General features: G+C 32.7%; 1 protein-coding gene and 1 long non-coding RNA gene across 2 annotated transcripts; both read right to left on the bottom strand.

Annotated features, from left to right (window-relative positions):
• Positions 1-1,019: 1,019 nt before the first annotated feature.
• Positions 1,020-8,309, bottom strand: LOC126824429 (PAX-interacting protein 1). Its single transcript, XM_050553652.2, has 8 exons — positions 8,110-8,309; positions 7,344-7,481; positions 7,078-7,182; positions 6,228-6,341; positions 4,635-5,870; positions 3,937-4,069; positions 2,705-2,728; positions 1,020-1,036 (listed from the first exon to the last, which is right to left on the bottom strand). Exons 1-8 carry the CDS (start codon positions 8,173-8,175, stop codon positions 1,020-1,022), a joined length of 1,833 nt encoding a protein of 610 aa, XP_050409609.1. The 5' UTR covers positions 8,176-8,309.
• A 1,343-nt stretch (positions 8,310-9,652) lies between these two features.
• LOC126825755 (uncharacterized) lies at positions 9,653-19,642 on the bottom strand. The gene is made up of 2 exons (XR_007682170.1): positions 14,597-19,642; positions 9,653-14,483 (listed from the first exon to the last, which is right to left on the bottom strand). It is a non-coding gene; the product is annotated as an uncharacterized LOC126825755 (long non-coding RNA).
• Positions 19,643-19,665: the final 23 nt, after the last annotated feature.

Below are 19,665 nucleotides of genomic sequence, written 5' to 3'. Positions count from 1 at the left end.
AAGCATGAGATACAGAATGATTAATAAAAAATGAGATGCAGAATGATTTATGAAGTAGAGAATGATTTATAAAGTATGAGATACAGAATGATTAATAAAGCATGAGATACAGAATGATTTATAAAGTATGAGATACAGAATGATTTATGAAGAATGAGACACAAAATGATTTATAAAGTATGAGATACATAATGATTTATAAAGTATGAGATACAGAATGATTAAGTATGAGATACAGAATGATTAATGAAGAACGAGATACAGAATGATTAATAAAGCATGAGATACAGAATGATTAATAAAGTATGAGATACAGAATGATTAATAAAGTATGAGATACAGAATGATTAAGTATGAGATACAGAATGATTAATGAAGAATGAGATACAGAATGATTAATAAAGCATGAGATACAGAATGATTAATAAAGTATGAGATACAGAATGATTAATAAAGAGATACAGAATAATTAATAATGAGATACAAAATGTGCAAACCCCCATATTACTGACCTGATTCTGACATGGTTTCTGATCACCGAACGGAACTGGAAGATGTAAACCTTGAGTAGGTGGTGACATCTTCTTCTGAACTAGACAATCATTTAACCAAAATGCTGTAACAACTCGCTTCTGATCATTCATGGCCTAAAAGTAAATAATAATGGAATCTATACATAATTCATAACCCCGTAGATCATTTATTAATAAAGACTTTTCACCCAGATTTATAACTACAATTAATGATTAATGATTGATCGTTTTCTTATACGGGGTGTATAAAGGTGTTGCTATGGGAGAAATTTTCCATTGACAACAGCACTACAATCTACTCTTTATTTCGATTTTCAACTGTCAAGGGATTTATAATGTACTGCAAATAGTATGACAAAGCATTTTTTTTTTAATTGGTCCAATCTGAATGACTAACCACTCCTCCTTGCCAGACCCTCCTGGTTAGAGATAGTAAGAGAAATGGGGTCAACATCTATTCGACACAAACTCTATCATTTTGGGTCTTTAGCTGTTGGAGGAATCTGGAGTACAAAAACAAATCCCACATGTTTAGAAAGGCGACGCCACAACTTATATGATAAAAGGGGGGAATAAAAACCTCGTCACTTGGCTCAATGATAGACCTTATGATCTACGACGTATGAGTTAAAACATTCGCCCCTTGGTTAGAGAGTCACCCAATCGTAAATTTTGAAAACATATTGACCACAGTGTGGCGTATAAGACAGTTAATACTTACAAGTTGAAAGACATCACTATGCTGGTTATAACATAAAACATGTGTTATACGACTAGAGTAAGAATCATCAACTTCACCACCATGTTGATCTATAACCTATACAAATATATAATATTATATAATAAAATATATAATAGTTATCTAATCAAATAAAATGTATAAGAGTTATCTTATAAAACAAATATAATATTATATAATCAAATATATAATAGTTATCTAATCAAAGAAAATATATAATAGTTATCTTAATAAAACAAAATATATAGTAGTTATCTTATAAAACAAAATATAAAATAGTTATCTAATAAAATAAAATAGGGTGAACTGTCTAGTGCAAGTAATGACTCGCACCTCCAAACGGTTACTAACCGGTTAATAGCTACTATTATAAACTTATAGCTATGAATAACAAAACATCCTAACCGTAGGAGCATTAGAACTGTCCTAATTTTCTGCACAGACCAGGGTAATGATGATGGGTATATGCCGTGTAGTGTGTGCCATGAGAGAAATTTTGCCTGGACAGTATTTTTCTGCTTACTATTTATTCATCCTATTCAACTGTCAATGGTTGTTTTATGTACACATTAACATGCTCATGGAACTTTTATTTATTCCATCAGTATGAATAAATACTGAGTCATTGCTGATCCAAGGCAGGTCCCCTCCCCTGTCCAGCATAATTGACAAGAGAAATCCATACAGAAAAATCCTGAGAAACTAGTCTGTTTCACAAAGCAAAATCAACCTTACAACTTTTCATTAAGATTCCCACAACTCCTATATTTTACAGACAGATAATTCCATACTATGTAATATCTGGTTAATAGTATTAGGTCAGAAGTCATAGTTGGAATAAATCCCAGTTAATATTGCCATATACTCACATCTTTCCATGTCTTAATCTCATCAGCTCCAAGTAGTTGATGATAATCAGTTATATAAAATACACAGCCTAGTAAACACATATCTGGTGGTACTGTAAATATAAATATAACATTGTTCTATATAATACAACCTAGTAAACACATATCTTGTGGTACTGTAAATATAAACATAACATAGTTATATATAAATAACCCAGTAAACACATATCTTGTGGTACTGTAAATATAAATATAACATAGTTATATATAAATAACCCAGTAAACACATATCTGGTGGTACTGTAAATATAAACATAACATAGTTATATATAAATAACCCAGTAAACACATATCTGGTGGTACTGTAAATATAAACATAACATAGTTACATATAAATAACCCAGTAAACACAGATCTGGTGGTACTGTAAATATAAACATAACATTGTTATATATAAATAACCTACTAAACACATATCTGGTGGTACTGTAAATATAAACATAACATTGTTATATATAAATAACCTAGTAAACATATCTGGATGTACTGTAAATATAAATATAACATAGTTATATATAAATAACCCAGTAAACACATATCTGGTGGTACTGCAAATATAAACATAACATATAGTGATATATAAATAACCTAGTAAATACAGATCTGATGGTACTGTAAATATCAACATAACATAGTTATATATAAACAATCTAGTAAACAAATATCTGGTGGTACTGCAAATATAAACATAATATAATTATATATAAACAACCTAGTAAACACATATCTGGTGGTAGTGCAAAATATAAATATAACATAGTTATATATAATACAACCTTGTAAACAAATATCTGGTGGTACTGTAAATATAAACATAATATATACAACCTAGTAAATACAGATCTGGTACTGTAAATATAAATATAATTATATATAGCTAGTAATAAACACAAATCTGAAAATAAAATGGGGTTTAACATCCCACTGTTCTTCTCCGATTGGGACACATATCTGTGTTTCTGTAAAAATGAACATCACTATATCATAGCTAACTCTTCATGCATATTTACTCAATGTGTTTTCAACATCATGTTTCAATGAGGGATAATACAATTGCATGATCATTGGAGACACAGAGAGAGAAATGGGGTTAAATGCCCACTTGACACAAACTAGGCATTTCGGAACTAACATATGGTTCAATTTTATTTTAATAATTAGCATGCGCTTAGGGGAAAACTGGAGAAAACCCACGTTTGACATGCGACCCTACTGTTTGTCGCGTACAAGCGGGGAATCGAAACAAGCCACTTGACACAATGACAGACCTTATGGTTTCACATGCACATGTTAAACTACTAGACCACCCAACCTCCTCATAGGACACAAGTTCGCTTTTAATACAATATATAACAATTTTAACTTTATAAGGCCTAAAAAATATTCTGCTGTTTAAGGTTGCCCGACCAACCTTATTTTGTAAAACTAATATCACAGACCCTAAACTTTTTGCTCTCATTGCCCAGGCTCTAGAATAATTCATCTTGCCGTGATTTTCTCTAGACAAATTCTAGCGTAAAAATTTCGTTATTATTTTCAGTAGTTAAGCTAGAATTGCTAGCAAATGAATAATAAATACCCGACAGGGCGACAATAAAATAAAAAAATTTCCGAAGGACCAACACTATTTTTGTGGGGTCAAATAAATTTAACCACTGGTATTTCTTCTTTTTTTTTGGCCTACCAGATTTTTCAAAGATAAATATTTCTATCATAAAGCTTAATATTATTATAACTAGAAATAGTCATGTCTCACCATTTTCAGTAGTATCGTGACCATAGTATATAGGTACTGCTGGAGTAGGTGGGCGTGGTCCAGATACAGGTTGAGCAGTTCGACCAGGATACATTGGTGGTGGAGGCCGATTCATCTCTAACATCTGACTTATCTGTAAAATATAGGTGGAGGTTTATATTATATTAAGTCATGTCAATCCAGTTTTTAGTTTTATGGGGTCTTGTTCAATAAACATGTCACTTAATTCCCTGTGTGATGTTTTGTAAAAATTTCAAAATTGAAAACTGAAATTTTTTTAAAAATTGTTTGGGTTTAGTAGTGGAAGGGAAGTCTACTTCCAGAGAATCAGATCTCTATATTTTGACAATAGTGAGCAGCTCTGACTAAATGTGATACATCACGAAAAACCGAGGTCCCAAGTACACATTGGCGTGCACGTAAAAGATCCCTTGACAGTTGGAATTCGATATAAGAGAAGGCCGTAATGCCGCTGTCCGGTCAAAATTTCCTTCATAGCACACTGTTTGGCATATGCCCGTCTTCATCAGTCCAGTTCGGAGCAGAACAGTAGGACATTAAACCCCATTTCATTTCATTTCATTGCATAAAGTAAGGCTTTCTACTGTACGCATGCTTGTGCTTTTCTAGCCACCATCAATACAAACCACATATCAATCTATTTAATGATCAAAATAGATTTTCAACATTACACCTACCTTCGATTTAGTCATGTCGGCATTATTAGTAATATTACGTAAAGTTCGCTTCTGTTGTAAAGCTTCTTGTTGCAGTTGTTGCATCATACCAGAATTTGGTAACCCTGGTAAAGACATTGGTGGCATCTGACCCTGCATTGAAACTTGACTTTGCATGTGACCCTGTGTTTGTCCTTTTGAAGGTGAAATATTGGCATTTTGAGGACCTTGAAATTGGTGATGTGCCTGCATTTGAGGATGAGGTGGCCTTTGCGGATGTCCTTGAGGCATACGATGACCTTGTACAGGAAACTGACCCTGCATTTGAGGCCGCATCTGCCCTGGAGGTGATGACATTTGACTCTGCATTATATTTGGAAGCTGACCTTGACTTCGAGGTATCTGTCCTTGACCTGGATACCTCATTTGACCTTGGGTCATTTGTTGTGGAGGAGGACCTTGGTGATGGAGAGGAATCTGTCCTTGGAAATTCTGCATTTGTTGCGCTTGGTTTTGGCATGGCATCTGGCCTTGACCTTGTGGCTGCATCTGCATTAGACCTTGACCTTGACCAGGCTGCATATGTCCTGGACTTTGAGGTGGCATTTGACCCTGACCCATATGTGGCATTTGATTTTGCATAAACATCTGATTTTGTGGATGTCCTTGACCTTGATGTGGTACATGAGCTAAGGGATGACCTTGAATTGGAGATTGGCCTCTTGTTGGAGAATGACCCTGATTCATTCCCATACCAAAATGCATGCCTTGCATTGGTGTTTGTCCATATTGCATGGTATGTCCAGGACTCTGGGGAACTCCAGGCATAGGATATTGTCCGTGAGGAAACATGGAAGCTAGAGTTGCAGATATGTCAGCAGGGTCAGAAGACTTTCCACTGGCTTGTAATCTGCTGCTGACCATTCTGGCCAGTGCTTCCTTGGCACTAGGAGTTCCTGGACGACTTCCATTTCTTGGGGAGTCATCACTGGATGATTTACGCCGCCTTGCAAAAGGGCTTGGACCACCAAGTGCCATTTGTTGACCAATAAGATTGGAGAGATCGCCAAGATCTGGAATTTTGCTGACAATTGGTGGTTTGGGTTTGGGTGGAGGTGTTTCTGGTTTTGGATACACTATTAGCCGAGGATGGTAAATAGTCTCATCTTGAATTGCTTCTTTCTTGATACACTCAGACACCCAATCTGGGGTAACAATCTTCACTTTCTCTTTGAACAAACCTTCAGTATACTTCAGCTATAATTTAATAAAAAGATTTTTTTTCAAAAGTATAAATATAACGTCCATTTCAGACAGTACATTCAGCCCTGAGTTAAAATAAAATACAGAAAACATCTGTACATTATCACTTTCAACCACAATGGATAGATAATCTAAACAGTGACATCAAAACTCGAAAGTCTCAATCGATGCACAATTTTCCTAAGAGCAGGTAGGCTAAGCTTCATTTCAATCATAGTCGACCTGGCAGAAGTAAAGAAAATCACCAAGTTCATTTAATATTTTCATCAGAGTGATTCTGCCTTTTAAAAGCCACTACAAGTTTCACTATATAACTTAACTATATATTCATTGAAAATAAAAGTCTCATACCCCATCCGTGCCACTAGCTATTAAATGTGTAACATTTTTATCGAACTTGAGTTGACATCGTCCTCCATTGTAGATAAGCATAGACCACAAGGAGCGAGCATCTGTTATATCTAACTGTAAAACAAAAACATTGATTTAATTAAAATCTTCTGATTACCAATTCAGTCATTTAGAATCCCTTGCAAATTACGAATCGAAAAAAAATGGTTCTATTCAGACATTCAACATCTTCTGCAGACGATAAATATTTCAGAGATTATCGGCTGTTGAAATTGTTTTGTTTTCATTATCAAATGTTAAATTGAATGTATTTGTACATTGTAAGGTAAATGCATGATCATGATCAGCCACTTAAAAGATAAAAGAATTGTTTAAATTTGATGATCAAAGCTGTAAGAAACCACAAAACAACAATACCGATATTTCGTGCATATCATTTTAGAATATGTTTTGACATCAAGTAATAATTTACAAGGTATTTCTCTTTGGACGGCTTCGAAGTGAAAATATACCATTACTAAAACAAAGTTATGAAATGAAATGGGGTTTAACAGCCTACTGTTCTCCACCGATTGGGCTAATGAAGACAACAAGGTGAAACCATGCTGGTAAATCCTGGGAAAATTTCTCCACCAAAAACAGGAACAAACCGCGGACATCCTAGTTAGTGATCTAACCCCTTACTCATTGAGCCACCTCAGCTCCCTCAACCAAAGTTGTATCAATGCATATAGACCAATGTCTTTCATGTTCTGTACAATCAAGAGGCCAAACATCAATTAAGAATCACACTGTTAAAACTGGCATATCTTTTCCCCACAACCATACCGTGGAATGACTGGTAACTTACCCTGGAAGGACAGGCAACTACACCAGAGAATAAACATCCTTCTAACGCAAATCTTTCCTTCGGTAACTGTTTCTTACAAATAACTGAAAGTCGTACCCAATCACTCTATTAAAGAAAAATACATTATAAGTTAATAAAAAAATGATTCCTTTTGGCGAAAAATAACGAATCAAGGTGAAAAAAAGAAGGTACCGTAATAACAAAACATTGTACAGTATGATAAAATGATAAGGATAAAAAAAACCCCCATCATATATAGTTCTTACCGAAACAATAGGTCGTTCAAATATCTCTTTAGCTTCAGAATATTCATCAGGTACTGTTGAGTCTGCGATCACATGACTAACCATTTCACTCAGGTACGTGTCACGCTTCCCTCCTTCCGATATCAAAAGATTTATTACCTGCATAATATAAATATACAATTACTACAGTTATTATCAAATACAAGGAATAAGGCAGTATTTGGAATAACAGACAATCAGATCTACAGGCCGTGCAACTTTCTAGGACTATCTGACTTGAGGAAACCTTCCAACCAACAGCTTGTGGGGACATCCTTAGAGCAGAGGTGGGGAAGAGTGGTATTTTCATATTGCAGCAATAGGGACGAATAGGAATCGTCTGATCAGAGACCATTCCTACTAGGCTACTTTTACATGCAGCGCAAATCCCCCTAAAATTTGAAGAGTCTAAACTCTAAGACTGCAAAAGTTCAATAGCATCTTCCTCAACACTGAAAACCAAAACCTCTGTCAATCATTGTACGTGTCATGTTCTTATAATTGACAGCTCCAACTCATAATAATAACTTTTTATTATGTTGGAGGGGATAAAATTAAGTACAATTTTTGACAAAGAACTTCTGAATTGTTGATAAAGAAAACATCAAGATTGTTAGCTCTGCAAATTTACTTCTGATCAAAGATCATACCCTCGACTAAGTAAAACTAAAAAAAATGGCTAACATTCATTATCAACTTAAGAGTCTTAGATTATATATCTGAGTTTTTCATGTTTAGAACAACTTACATCATGCGGTATATCTCCGACGATATAAAAAGTCACATCTTTGAATATCATTGTTTTCTCCTCCATTTTTAGATTTTAATTTAGTCTCCAAATGTATTATAGTTGTGACATTTTCTTTAATGTTTTTTTTTTTTTATCCCTTTCCCGCTGAATCGCGTGCATTAATCAAGTCTCGAAACGTCTCAACCCAGATTTGTGTTTATTGGAGATGTTTCGTTTCCTCTGATGTTTAAAATATTACTGGTTTAAGGCTCATTTTCAAAATGATGATTTACATTTCACACGTTTGACATTATTAATCAGTATGTAATGTAAAGAAAATATTATGGAACTATATTTCTTCTGTTGTTGAACTTCTCTCGGAAACCTGAACGAACTTGATACATGGAAAGTACTGATGGGACGAAATATCTTCACTTTCACAAAAGAGCTGGAGAAAGGGTGAAGACATTGGAGTTGCGTCCCCTGGATCAAAATGAGAACATTAATCAATTTGCTCAATGACGTAGATAAAAAAAAAAAAGATTATATTATAATAAATAATAAAACCCCCCAAATATTTAGGAATTTTAAACAGTAATTTAAATCGCTACGCAAGTCAACCTAAAACATTGGTTAAAAAATCCTTGGGAACTTGTCTTGACATGAATCCTCTTTTGAAAAAAATGTTGGTCTAAAATGACTCCATTGAAACAATGAACTGAAATGTGGTTTAACATCCTACTTTTCGACGCCGATAGGCTAATGAACGACTTGACACTGCCCTCCGTCCTGCACCTCTAAGAGAATCCTGAAAAACTTTTTCGGACAATATTATATATCCCTGGAGTAAACCTGATCCACCACTCTCCCCCCCCCCCTCCCCATTGAAAACACATTTTACATCATACTGGTACAGTAATGACTGAGAAAGAATGAAGTTTAATGTTCACTTGACTTAGAAGAATACCATTTTCGATAGACATTCTATATTAAGTTGCAGGAGGGGTGGGGGTGCCCGATTTCTGTTGGAAGAAATTCTGTTAATATTCTGCTGAATTTGTCGGGCCTGTAGGAGAAACTAGTCTCAAATATTCTACAGTTTCTGAAAAATATTCACATATTGGGTTGCTGAAATTTTGTAAGGTTCTACAAATGACAGATCCACCAACAGCTTGTCACAAAATCAACCACATTAAGAACTATGAAATGAAATGGGGTTTAACATCCTGCTACGACTGGGTTAATAAGACGGGCATACACCATACAGTGTGCTATGAGGGAAATTTTGTCTGGACAACCATGCTGCGGCCTATCAAATTCCAACTGCCAAGGGATATATTACATGAACGCCAATGTGTACAAGGGACCTCAGTTCCGAACGACTAGATAACAGTCCTTGTCAGGCCCTCTGTCCTGCTCCACTGACAAAGAGAAACCACACCGGAAAATCCTGATGAACTTTCTTGGCCAACACCTGGATCGAAACTGTGACCTCCAGGCTAGCGAGCCAGAGTCTTACTCACTTGGCCACTGTGGCTACTGTTAAGAACAACAAAGCATATAATTATTAACATGATATTTATTAACAAATAACTTTCTGTCACCAACACATCCACTTATAGCATTACAAAAAATTATTTGATTTCATGTGGAGGCACTTAATGAAAAAAAAAAATAACATTCACAAGAATATATAGCCATTGTATAAAATAATTTAAATATAAGAGTTAATGACATCTTCACTAGCCAAGATAATACGTCACCTTTTGTGGTTTGAGGTTCTTTAAAAAAAAACTATACTAACTGCATTGTTTTCTCCAAATATCTCTCAAATTTAAATGAAAAATATTTATTTCATATTTGGGGAAAAAGGTAGAACTAGGAATACTTTGATCATTCTGAGACTAATATACTCAAAATCCAACATCTGTAAATCAGTAAAGAAATTGTGTCTGGATGTCATAGACTAAAATCTTTTTATGTCCAGTAGACTTGTAGAGTTAGATTTCACAGTCAGTAAAGAAATTGTGCCTGGATGTCATACACTAAAATCTTTTTATGTCAAGTAGACTTTTAGACTTCACAGCCGAGTATAAAGGTACACAACTCATAGTTGACTAATGAAGATGACATTAATAAAAAATCCCTAAGAGTAACTTTATTATGAAATTATTAATTAACAAAGGTTATTATTTTGCATTATTTTGTACTAGATATAAATGTCTATCACACCATAGTAAATCCAGATAACTCAACAGGATATTTTCATACATTATTTCAACTGGGCCATCCACCCCCCACCAGGGCTCTTGTTTTATTCTTTTTTGCCCCTCTAGAATCAATGACAGTGACACTGACTGACTGATTAGTCAATTTACATGTCTTAAAATACAATTGTCATGTCATATTTGGTGTCCGTTACCATTATTTCGAATAATGTTACTGGCAACTTGCCAATCGTAGATTATATAAAACTAGATGAAATATTGGACTTGCATGATAATTGCAAACCTCTCATAATTGAACGTAAAGCTGTTGTATGGTGGTGAACGTCAACAATGGCGCTAAGACCAGTATGTAAACTGTTTTTGATTGGTATGTAGAATCAGCCTACGAACCCAAAGAAATCAAGAGCAGATAATCTGAATCGTGAAAACCCTGTGAATGGACTCGTGGGGGTTAGTGGAGTAGAACGGAATGATACCACTGGGGATACCCATGTTTAGAGTGTATGAACTATCTCGAGAGTTAATGTGATCATAAATCAACTCATTTTTATATATAAATCATTATCATTTATAAAACTACTTTAAGACCTACAATAGGCAGATTTATCTCTTAAATAATGCCTGTTTAAAGATACATTATGGAAGATTAGATAAAGAGCTGGCAGTTCTCACTATAATAGTTAACAACTATATAATGTAAAGGGAATATGCTGAAAATTTCAGTCAAATTGTTTGACTCTAAGCCAAGAAAACCTTATTTTAAAATCAATGTAGCCTCGATTGTCATTGTTACCACTGTCACGATAATTAACAAAGTCTCAATTATCCATTATTTGCGGTTAATCATCAATGGCAGATTGGATTTACTTCCAATGAAAACCGGACACATAAGATGGTATGGGGAGTTGATTATGTTAATTAATGTCTAATTAATAGTTTATATAACATTTCTGGCCTAAAGAAAGACCTGCAATAGGCAGATTTATTTCTGGTAAATAATATTTTTTTATGTGGCCTTAGGTGATCTGATGCAACCTTAACAAGATTAAGAGATGATTTCTCTTGATGATCAATGGTCACAACTAGTATGTGAAAGGGAAAGTAGAGTTATCCTCTAGTTTGATTATGCAAGCAGAACGTCAAACGTCAAAAACATACATCTTTGATGAAAACTTCACAATAAGCCGGGTATGACAACATTTTTCATTCACATGTCAAGCATGAAAATAACATACATTAAATTTGCTATTATTCTCAAAAGCCAAGTCTACTGACTGACATAATGTCTAGGTCAGCTAGCTGCATTCCAAAAATATGCTATTCATTCAATATTGCTACTTCAAACTGGTAATATATGTATGTACATAGATTAATATTTTATCGATATGAAAATTACATTTTCTTAAAAAGATGATTATACGAATCAGCAAAGATTGATTAATATTTCATCAATATAAAAATGATATTTTCTTAAAATGATGACAAGGATTAGTAAAGATTAATTATAGAAATCTTTAATATAACAATTTCACGATTAAATAATGCTAAAAATCAGCAAATTATTATTTATTAACAAACATGTATTAAATAAGAGTTTAAAAGTGATTTCTGCTTTGATAGAGAAATGTTTGTTTGCAGATAGGGGAGCCACGGTGGCTCAGTGAGTAAGATGTTTGCTCTGCGTTGGCAGAGAAAGTTCATAGGGATTTTCCAGCATGACAACATATAGTTGTTCGGATGGGACGGAAAACTAAGGTCCTGTGTACCCATTGGCATGCACGTAAAAGAACCCTTGACAGTTCGAATTTGAAATAAGAGTAGGCCGTAGCGCTCAGTGTTGTTTGGGCAAAATTTCCCTAATGGCCTATGCCCGTTTTCATCATCCCAGTCAGTGCAGAAAAGGAGGATGTTAAACCCATTTCATTTCATTTTGCATGCAGATATTTGCCAAGTAATACTTGGCTACTAAGAAAACAATTTTTATTCTCATAACTTCAGCAGTCACTGACCAGTAAACATGATTTGAATTTTGGCTGAAGTGTGTCAAACATCTGTCAGTGGTTGTTTTCAAGGATTGTGCAGACAGTACTCACAGATTCAATCTTGATATTTACTACAGAGAGATAGAGGGGTAGAAAACAAAACAAATGGGACTTAAATTTTGCTTGACACAAACTAGGTCATTTTGGGACTAACATGTTACAAGTTTATTTCAATAATTCGTTTGCGTGTAGAGGTCTTTAGCAATGGGAGGAAACCAGAGACAACCCCCGTACAAGCTGGGAATCCAAACTACTTGACTCCATGACAGACCTTCCAATCTAAAGCGCATGATTTTGGTCATTAAGCCCAGCCCCTCTCTCCAGGTTAGTAAGCTAGTCCCATACTCAAAGAGCCACGCAGTAATCGTTATAATGAATAAATGAAGTTTGTTCGACATGCAAAGGAAGTGATCTATAAACTATGATCATATTTAACTCACATAAACTTGAACACTTCAAAATTTAGATGAAAAAACTTTTAAAGTTAATATTAATTTCATACTTTACGGCACATCTTAAGACAAAAAATAAATATTGTTTGAGCAACTAAAAATAATGAAATGTAGTAAACTGTAATAATTATAGATACATGTCCATGCTAAAATAATTTGTTTTTTTTTTACAAATGTTAGGCAATTTCATGCAGTAACTTTAATTTATAAATGTTAGGCAATTTCTTGAATTGAACAAAGAATTTTTATAGGCATGCTTACATATACATTATAACATCTGAAGATGCTCGATAAAGAGCAGACAGTTAGCTTATGATTAGACGTCGATCAGAATGAAGTAAAAGGGGTTGAATTTTGTAACTGGACGTATTTTCTATTTATTTATGTAAGAGGTGATTTTTAAAATATGTGCTTCTGTGATTTGATTTTAGAAGAAGGAATTTGTGTGATATGTCCAATGGGAATTAATTGATGAATGAAACGGGGGTCAATGTTTCGTCAACATAATACTTGAGTCATTTTGAGAATAATATGTGGCAATTTACATTTCAAATGTTTCATGTACAATTGTGTAAACAATTTTGTTTTAGCATACTCAAATTTCAACTGCTAAGTGTTCTTTAACATGTAAATCAATGTGGACCACGTTTTCCCCATGCTATCCAAAAGATATGACACTCTTTGTCATTCCTGCAGGTCCCTTTATTTTTTTCAACATTTTTTGTTTGGCCTCTGAATGGTAAACTTTTCATTTCTTCTTTTATTAAGAAAATTCAATGGAGTTTTTATTCCCTTCTTTTTACCTTTTTGATTTAAAGGTAGATTTATGTACATAATGGTGCTATATGTTTCGATTTCTACCCATAGCCTATATGAATTGTCGACATGCCTCTGAGCATTAAGTATTAGTCCCCATTCAACATAACTTTACTCCAACAATAATTAAATGTACTCTATTACATTCTCAAAACTTGATAACGTTGAGAGTAAATAGTGAGATAATTCTAAAATTTCTGTGGTTGGTTAAAAACAAGCCATCCAACAAACTGTTAATGCATGCACTTAAAAAATCTGTTACAGTTTCAAAACCCCAATATCCAAAGGACAAGTCCAGTTGTGGATTTACAAAAATATACAACATCAGTTATATTTAGAAGAATAATAAACTTATCTAACAACATTTAAAGAATTGATACATTTAATTTGTTTAAACATTATGATAATCAACAACAGTTTATACAATATGATAAACAACATATACATAGTGAAAGATTTCGTCTAATTTTAAGGTGATATACTACGAGTAGTCATCAGTTTATAGGAGAAATCCCTTAAGTATATTTAATAATCAACAGTTTATAATACGATTTCCATATTGTGTATAAGGAAGGTCAAAAAAACCCAACATGTGTTTACGATTACCCTACCAAACCTATTTTATTAAAATTGTTGACCTTAAACTTTTTTCTCTCAGTCTTCTAGACCTTATTTTTGGTATCATTTTCAAGAATTTTACTCAGTAATTAAGCTAGAAATGCAAGAAAATAGATAATGCAAACCCAGAAAAAAATAAATATAATAAAAAAAAAGATTTTCAAATTGGCCAACCCTATTTGGGGGGGGGGGGGCGGGTCAAGTAACCATAATCACAGGTATTTTCTTTTCTTGACCTAACAAAGTTTGCCTAATTTGAAAGTGATCTATATATCCTGTACACGTTAATTTTCATCAGTTTAAAAGAAGAAATCCCAGATATAATTTAACTGAAAAAAAAAACCCTTACTCATTCTTTGTGTAGGGCTCTTAATTAGAATCTTTTATTCTAGCCTGAAGATCTTTGATGTTTTCCAAGAAATAATAATGACCAGTTGTCAGAAGGACGAATTGCTTGAATAGCCATCGTCTCGTGTCTGGATAAACTTGTCTGTAACTTATTATTTTTTTTTGCATGTCATAATTACCATGTGGCAAAATTTACAAACGGTATCGGGTAGTCACTTTTATCAGATTACTCTACAGAAAGTTGGAGGCAAGCTGCATAAATTCTGTAAACTATTTTGGCAATCTTTTCCACACAGCCCAATATTTTAATCTACCTGGTAGTCATATCTTTAGATTTTGGCATTTGACTTTCTTACATGTACATAAACATTTTATTTTGTTGTTTGGTGACCCAGTGAATATTGGGACTTCTCCTTTAAACGGAAATACTTGAATGATATAAACTATACAATAATCAACAACAAGCTTTAGACTAACAAAGTTAGTTTTTTCATAATAGCTGATAGAGATCATAGTTTCAACCTTAAAGGAGAACTTCAGCTATTGTATCATAATTCTATATTAAACTATACACAGCCATCTGGCTTTATGGATACGATGGTAATTAGAATAACACTGCATCCAAAGTCAAAATGGGAACGGAAAGATTATTTTTAAATGGTACTATATAACCTTATGAAACATTTCACCAAGTTTTAAAAATATTCCGTCTAATCGACTATTTTATATTGCGTTCACAAGATTTCATAAATTTGAACGTCAATGAGCAGACAAGCCCAAAATTTAAAAGCTTTAAAGTAAAAAATATCGTAACTCTGCAAATGTAAATGGGGAGAAAAGTCTAAAATTTTAGATATAAACAAATATCAAATCTCTGCAATGGCTGGAATCCTACTCATATTGTCTGTACTCATTAAATACAAATGAGCAACGAGGCCAATTTTTTTTTCTGACAAATAATTTCTATCAGTTAAAGATGATGAAAAATAATTTTAATATTTGATGTTCTCAAATAAACATAAACGAAGACTTATCACATCCCCTAGTACACCCACCACCAGCAATTTCCACTTTTTGAAATTTAAGATTTTTTAAATTCAATAGGAGTCTTCCTTATGTTCCAATATACATGTATTCTGTTAAAGACCCATGTCCTGTATTGCGAACATTAATGGGTGAATATCTCAGCGATTTGAGAATGAAAAATTCTGAATAAGATTTGAACAAATCTAAACAAGACAACTTTGCAAAATCATGATCCCTTTCCTGTATACATTTACCTAGATTTCATAAATCTAAATGTAAACAGGGGGGGATAACTCTGATTTTTAATCGTAAAAATTCTTTATTAGTTCCAAATGAGAAATTCTACTGAGTTTTTAGAAAAAATATAATTACTAATTTTGTCCTGTGACACGTTTACAAGTTTAAAATGTCCAAGAAAAATTAACTCTTCCAAACATGTTGAAAATTTACATTATTTAGGACTCTTCTTTACACCCTAATGAACAATCCCATCCTTGACCTTGACATTGTATCTGGACAATTCGGACGGAAATGATGACAATATACGACCACATTAAATGTGGGCGTATAAAAATATTTTTCGTAGCAATATATATATATATATAAATCTATATTTCATGCATTCACAAAATTGTTATTTTTTAAAAAATGGCATCGCACATTGAACACAAAGAAAGACAATTAGGCCTTGACAGTCGCATATTGATAAATAGATATAATTTCACAGGAATAAATAGAAAGCAGATACCACTTGATATAAACTATAACTACATAATAATAGTACAATTGAGGGCTGGAAACGATTGGACGACAGGTGGAGTTTAAGCCAGTCAAATTTGATTTAATACTGGTCTTTGTCCAATGACAAGCCCCGATACAAAACTACAATATATAAATATACAATCTTGATTCAGCTGCCCACTAAAGCAAAAATCATTTATGATAGCAGAAATATATAACTCTTCTAATTTTACCTCTAGACTCTGGGTTTGACCCAAGGTCGTACAGTTCGCATGGCTCCAGGTGATTGACACACCTAACGACTGTTACAGGACGAACAAATCAATTTCATAACAAGAAAAATACTGTCAATATTGATGGAATATACAGCTTAAGTAATCTCAAACAAATGAAATGGATAAGCCTGAGATCTTGTTTCGAGTCTTTAAATTTACAGAATCAGAAATTGAGTCATAAATTTACAGAATCAGAAACTGACTCATAAATTTACAGACTCAGTAGTTGAGTCGTTGAGTCATAAATTTACAAAACAGACATGTCATAAATTTACAGAATCAGAAAATCATAATCAGAAATTTGCAGAATCAGAAATCATAATCATATTTAAATAATCAGAAATCATAATTTACAGAATCAGAAATTATAGTCATAAATTTATGGAATCAGAAATCTAATAATAAACCAACATAAAATCCAGTCATAAATTTACAACACTGGTCATATACCTAAAATTTACAAAATAGTCGATCATGTGATAAATTTAAATAAGATCTGGTCAAGTTCATAATGAGAAATCTAGATACAAAATTACAGAAATAGAAATCTAGTCATACATTTACTGCAAAATGAAGGAACTAGAAATCTAAGCATGAATTTACATGAAATCTAGTTGGAAAATTAATGAACTCGAAATCTAGGCATAAATGTATTACATAACAACCTAAGTTACACAATTAAGGAATTTGAAATCTAGAACATAAAATGGTTATATCTAGTTGTAAATGTCGAGCACAGGGCCAAATCAAATGAATATTTAGTTCTTCAGGGTTCTGATCAATTAATATCCTCTTGAGTCCCATGAAGAATTTCTTTCTTTAAAATTTCAAAACTTATAAATGTGCAACTAAAATAGTAAACAAATACTTTTTGTTTTTAAATTTACCAAATAAGAAGTTGTGTATTAAATTTACAGAATCAGATATATGGTAGTCATAAATTTACAGAATCAGATATGAAGTAAAAAATTTATAGAATCATAAATCTGAAAAACAAAAATTCAAATGGGAAAGGCCTAAGCCATCTACAATAGTCACCTATGTTTTAAATAAATAAATATTGAGACAAAGAAATCTATTATGATTGTTACAAAAATCTAAGCTAATAGTACAAAAACGTTTATTTTATGATCTTATTAAAACATGTTGATTATATTCAAGCACCAGATTAGTTTTAAGACAAAGGTTTAATAATTAGTTAAATGCTGAGAAATTATCTAAGGCCATACCATAAAATTATTTTGGTTCTCAGAAAATCCTTCCAAACAATCTGATAGAAGAGGGAGGTTTTTACTTTTGTGTTTTCATTTTGTCAAAGGATTAAGTCACTACTGGGCTAAATGGATTCTCACATCACATTTCACGGAACTACATTTACCTCATCATGTCGTTTATAGGAATGTAGGATTATCTAGTGTCATCAAGAATGTCAGGGTTGCGTACGCTTCAAATTTTATTTTTACTTCCTGTAACTGAGGAAATATATTTACAAGGGATAATTGACAAGATTGTTATTATTTCTTATATTTTGAAATAAAAACAGGTCATGCGGCCCTTTTTAAGTGACGCAGGAGTGGCTGTGAACCAGAATATTTTTTTTTTGTATGGCCTTATCAAGCTTTAAAATCTCAGTAGTCCCAGTCTATATTTATGTTTTTATTTTGTGGTATCAAAATATATAGTAATGAAGAAATTAATTAGTTAATTATAATGTTTCTGGGTGGTTTTTTTTAAAGTGATAAGCAAGATCTACAGAATAGAACTATACATGTTTTCAATTTTAAGTCACTGGGTCTACTATGACTTAAAAGCAAAGATGCAGTCAAATTATTCTGTGTGAACACACTGTATAATGCATGGAAATTCAGGCCATATTATCTTGAGTCAGCCTAATCTTGAAACAGCTAAACCACTTTGATTTAGTTTAAAATAAAGTATTGAATTAGATGGATCTTGCGTTATTTTGATTAATAATTAGACAAGATATACAAAACTTTACGTTTTCAAATATATGTGGAAGTCGGTTTGTCTACTAATTTCAGTGCACATAATGTCTGAATTAATCGATGGTTGGAACACATAATTGATTATATCTCAACTTCGGTATCTACGGAACAAAAATCTCAAATGTAGACAGATCCCCATTAAATTAAAACACGTTTTGTTAACCAAATCAAAGAGTTTTAGTCATTTTAAAAGACATCTTGGTCATAAATGTCAGATTCTCTCGTCAACATAATACATAATTTGTGACATGTAGCAGAACATATAAGTCAAACAAAAATTATATATAAACTATAACACATACTTATGGAAAACAGCTACTAGTTCATTTGGATGACATTTCGAAGAGTATTTACTAAACGTTATCCAGCTAATTAAGTAAAACAAATTGTGAGGCAAACAAATACTCTTTGAAACATTGCCTTTAAAAGATTAAAATAATATGTTTCTTATAACGTAAGCTTTGACATACGGCAGGGAATAATACTGAGAGGTGGATAAGAAAATCCCTGAGAACAAATAAAGCTACATATTTAAGAAAAAAGCTATCTTTTTTTTCTCCTCGCAGCAATGAATTAAATAATTGATAATCGCTTACAACAGTTAGTATTTAAATACAGAAACAATGAATGTACACGATTTTATCAGCAGTAGGAGATTAAAAATGAGTTAAAAGTTATCCAAAAATATTTCTTATAAAATCTTATTTTTAATTTGATCTAGATCTGGAGACTACAAACTGGAGTCACATGGATACAGCAAAGGTACAAAGATATAGACCTTATATACTACATCATAATGAGTTTAAAGTAAGGGGAAAATTTCTAAAATATGTCTGATTTACCATGCTAACAAGCCGGTCCTATTTCAATAATAGCATTAATTAACAAAGTTAATAAATTCTATACTTCTACACAAAACTTAAGTTAATATTAGCAATAATGTTAACAAGTTTATAAGCCTACACTTCAATAAAAAACATAACCTATGTTAATATTATTAATTATACTTCAATACAAAATTT

The sequence above is a fragment of the Patella vulgata genome, chromosome 6 (genome assembly GCF_932274485.2).
Source record: "Patella vulgata chromosome 6, xgPatVulg1.2, whole genome shotgun sequence".
Classification (NCBI taxonomy): domain Eukaryota; kingdom Metazoa; phylum Mollusca; class Gastropoda; family Patellidae; genus Patella; species Patella vulgata.
This window is presented reverse-complemented; position numbering and strand designations above follow the sequence as displayed.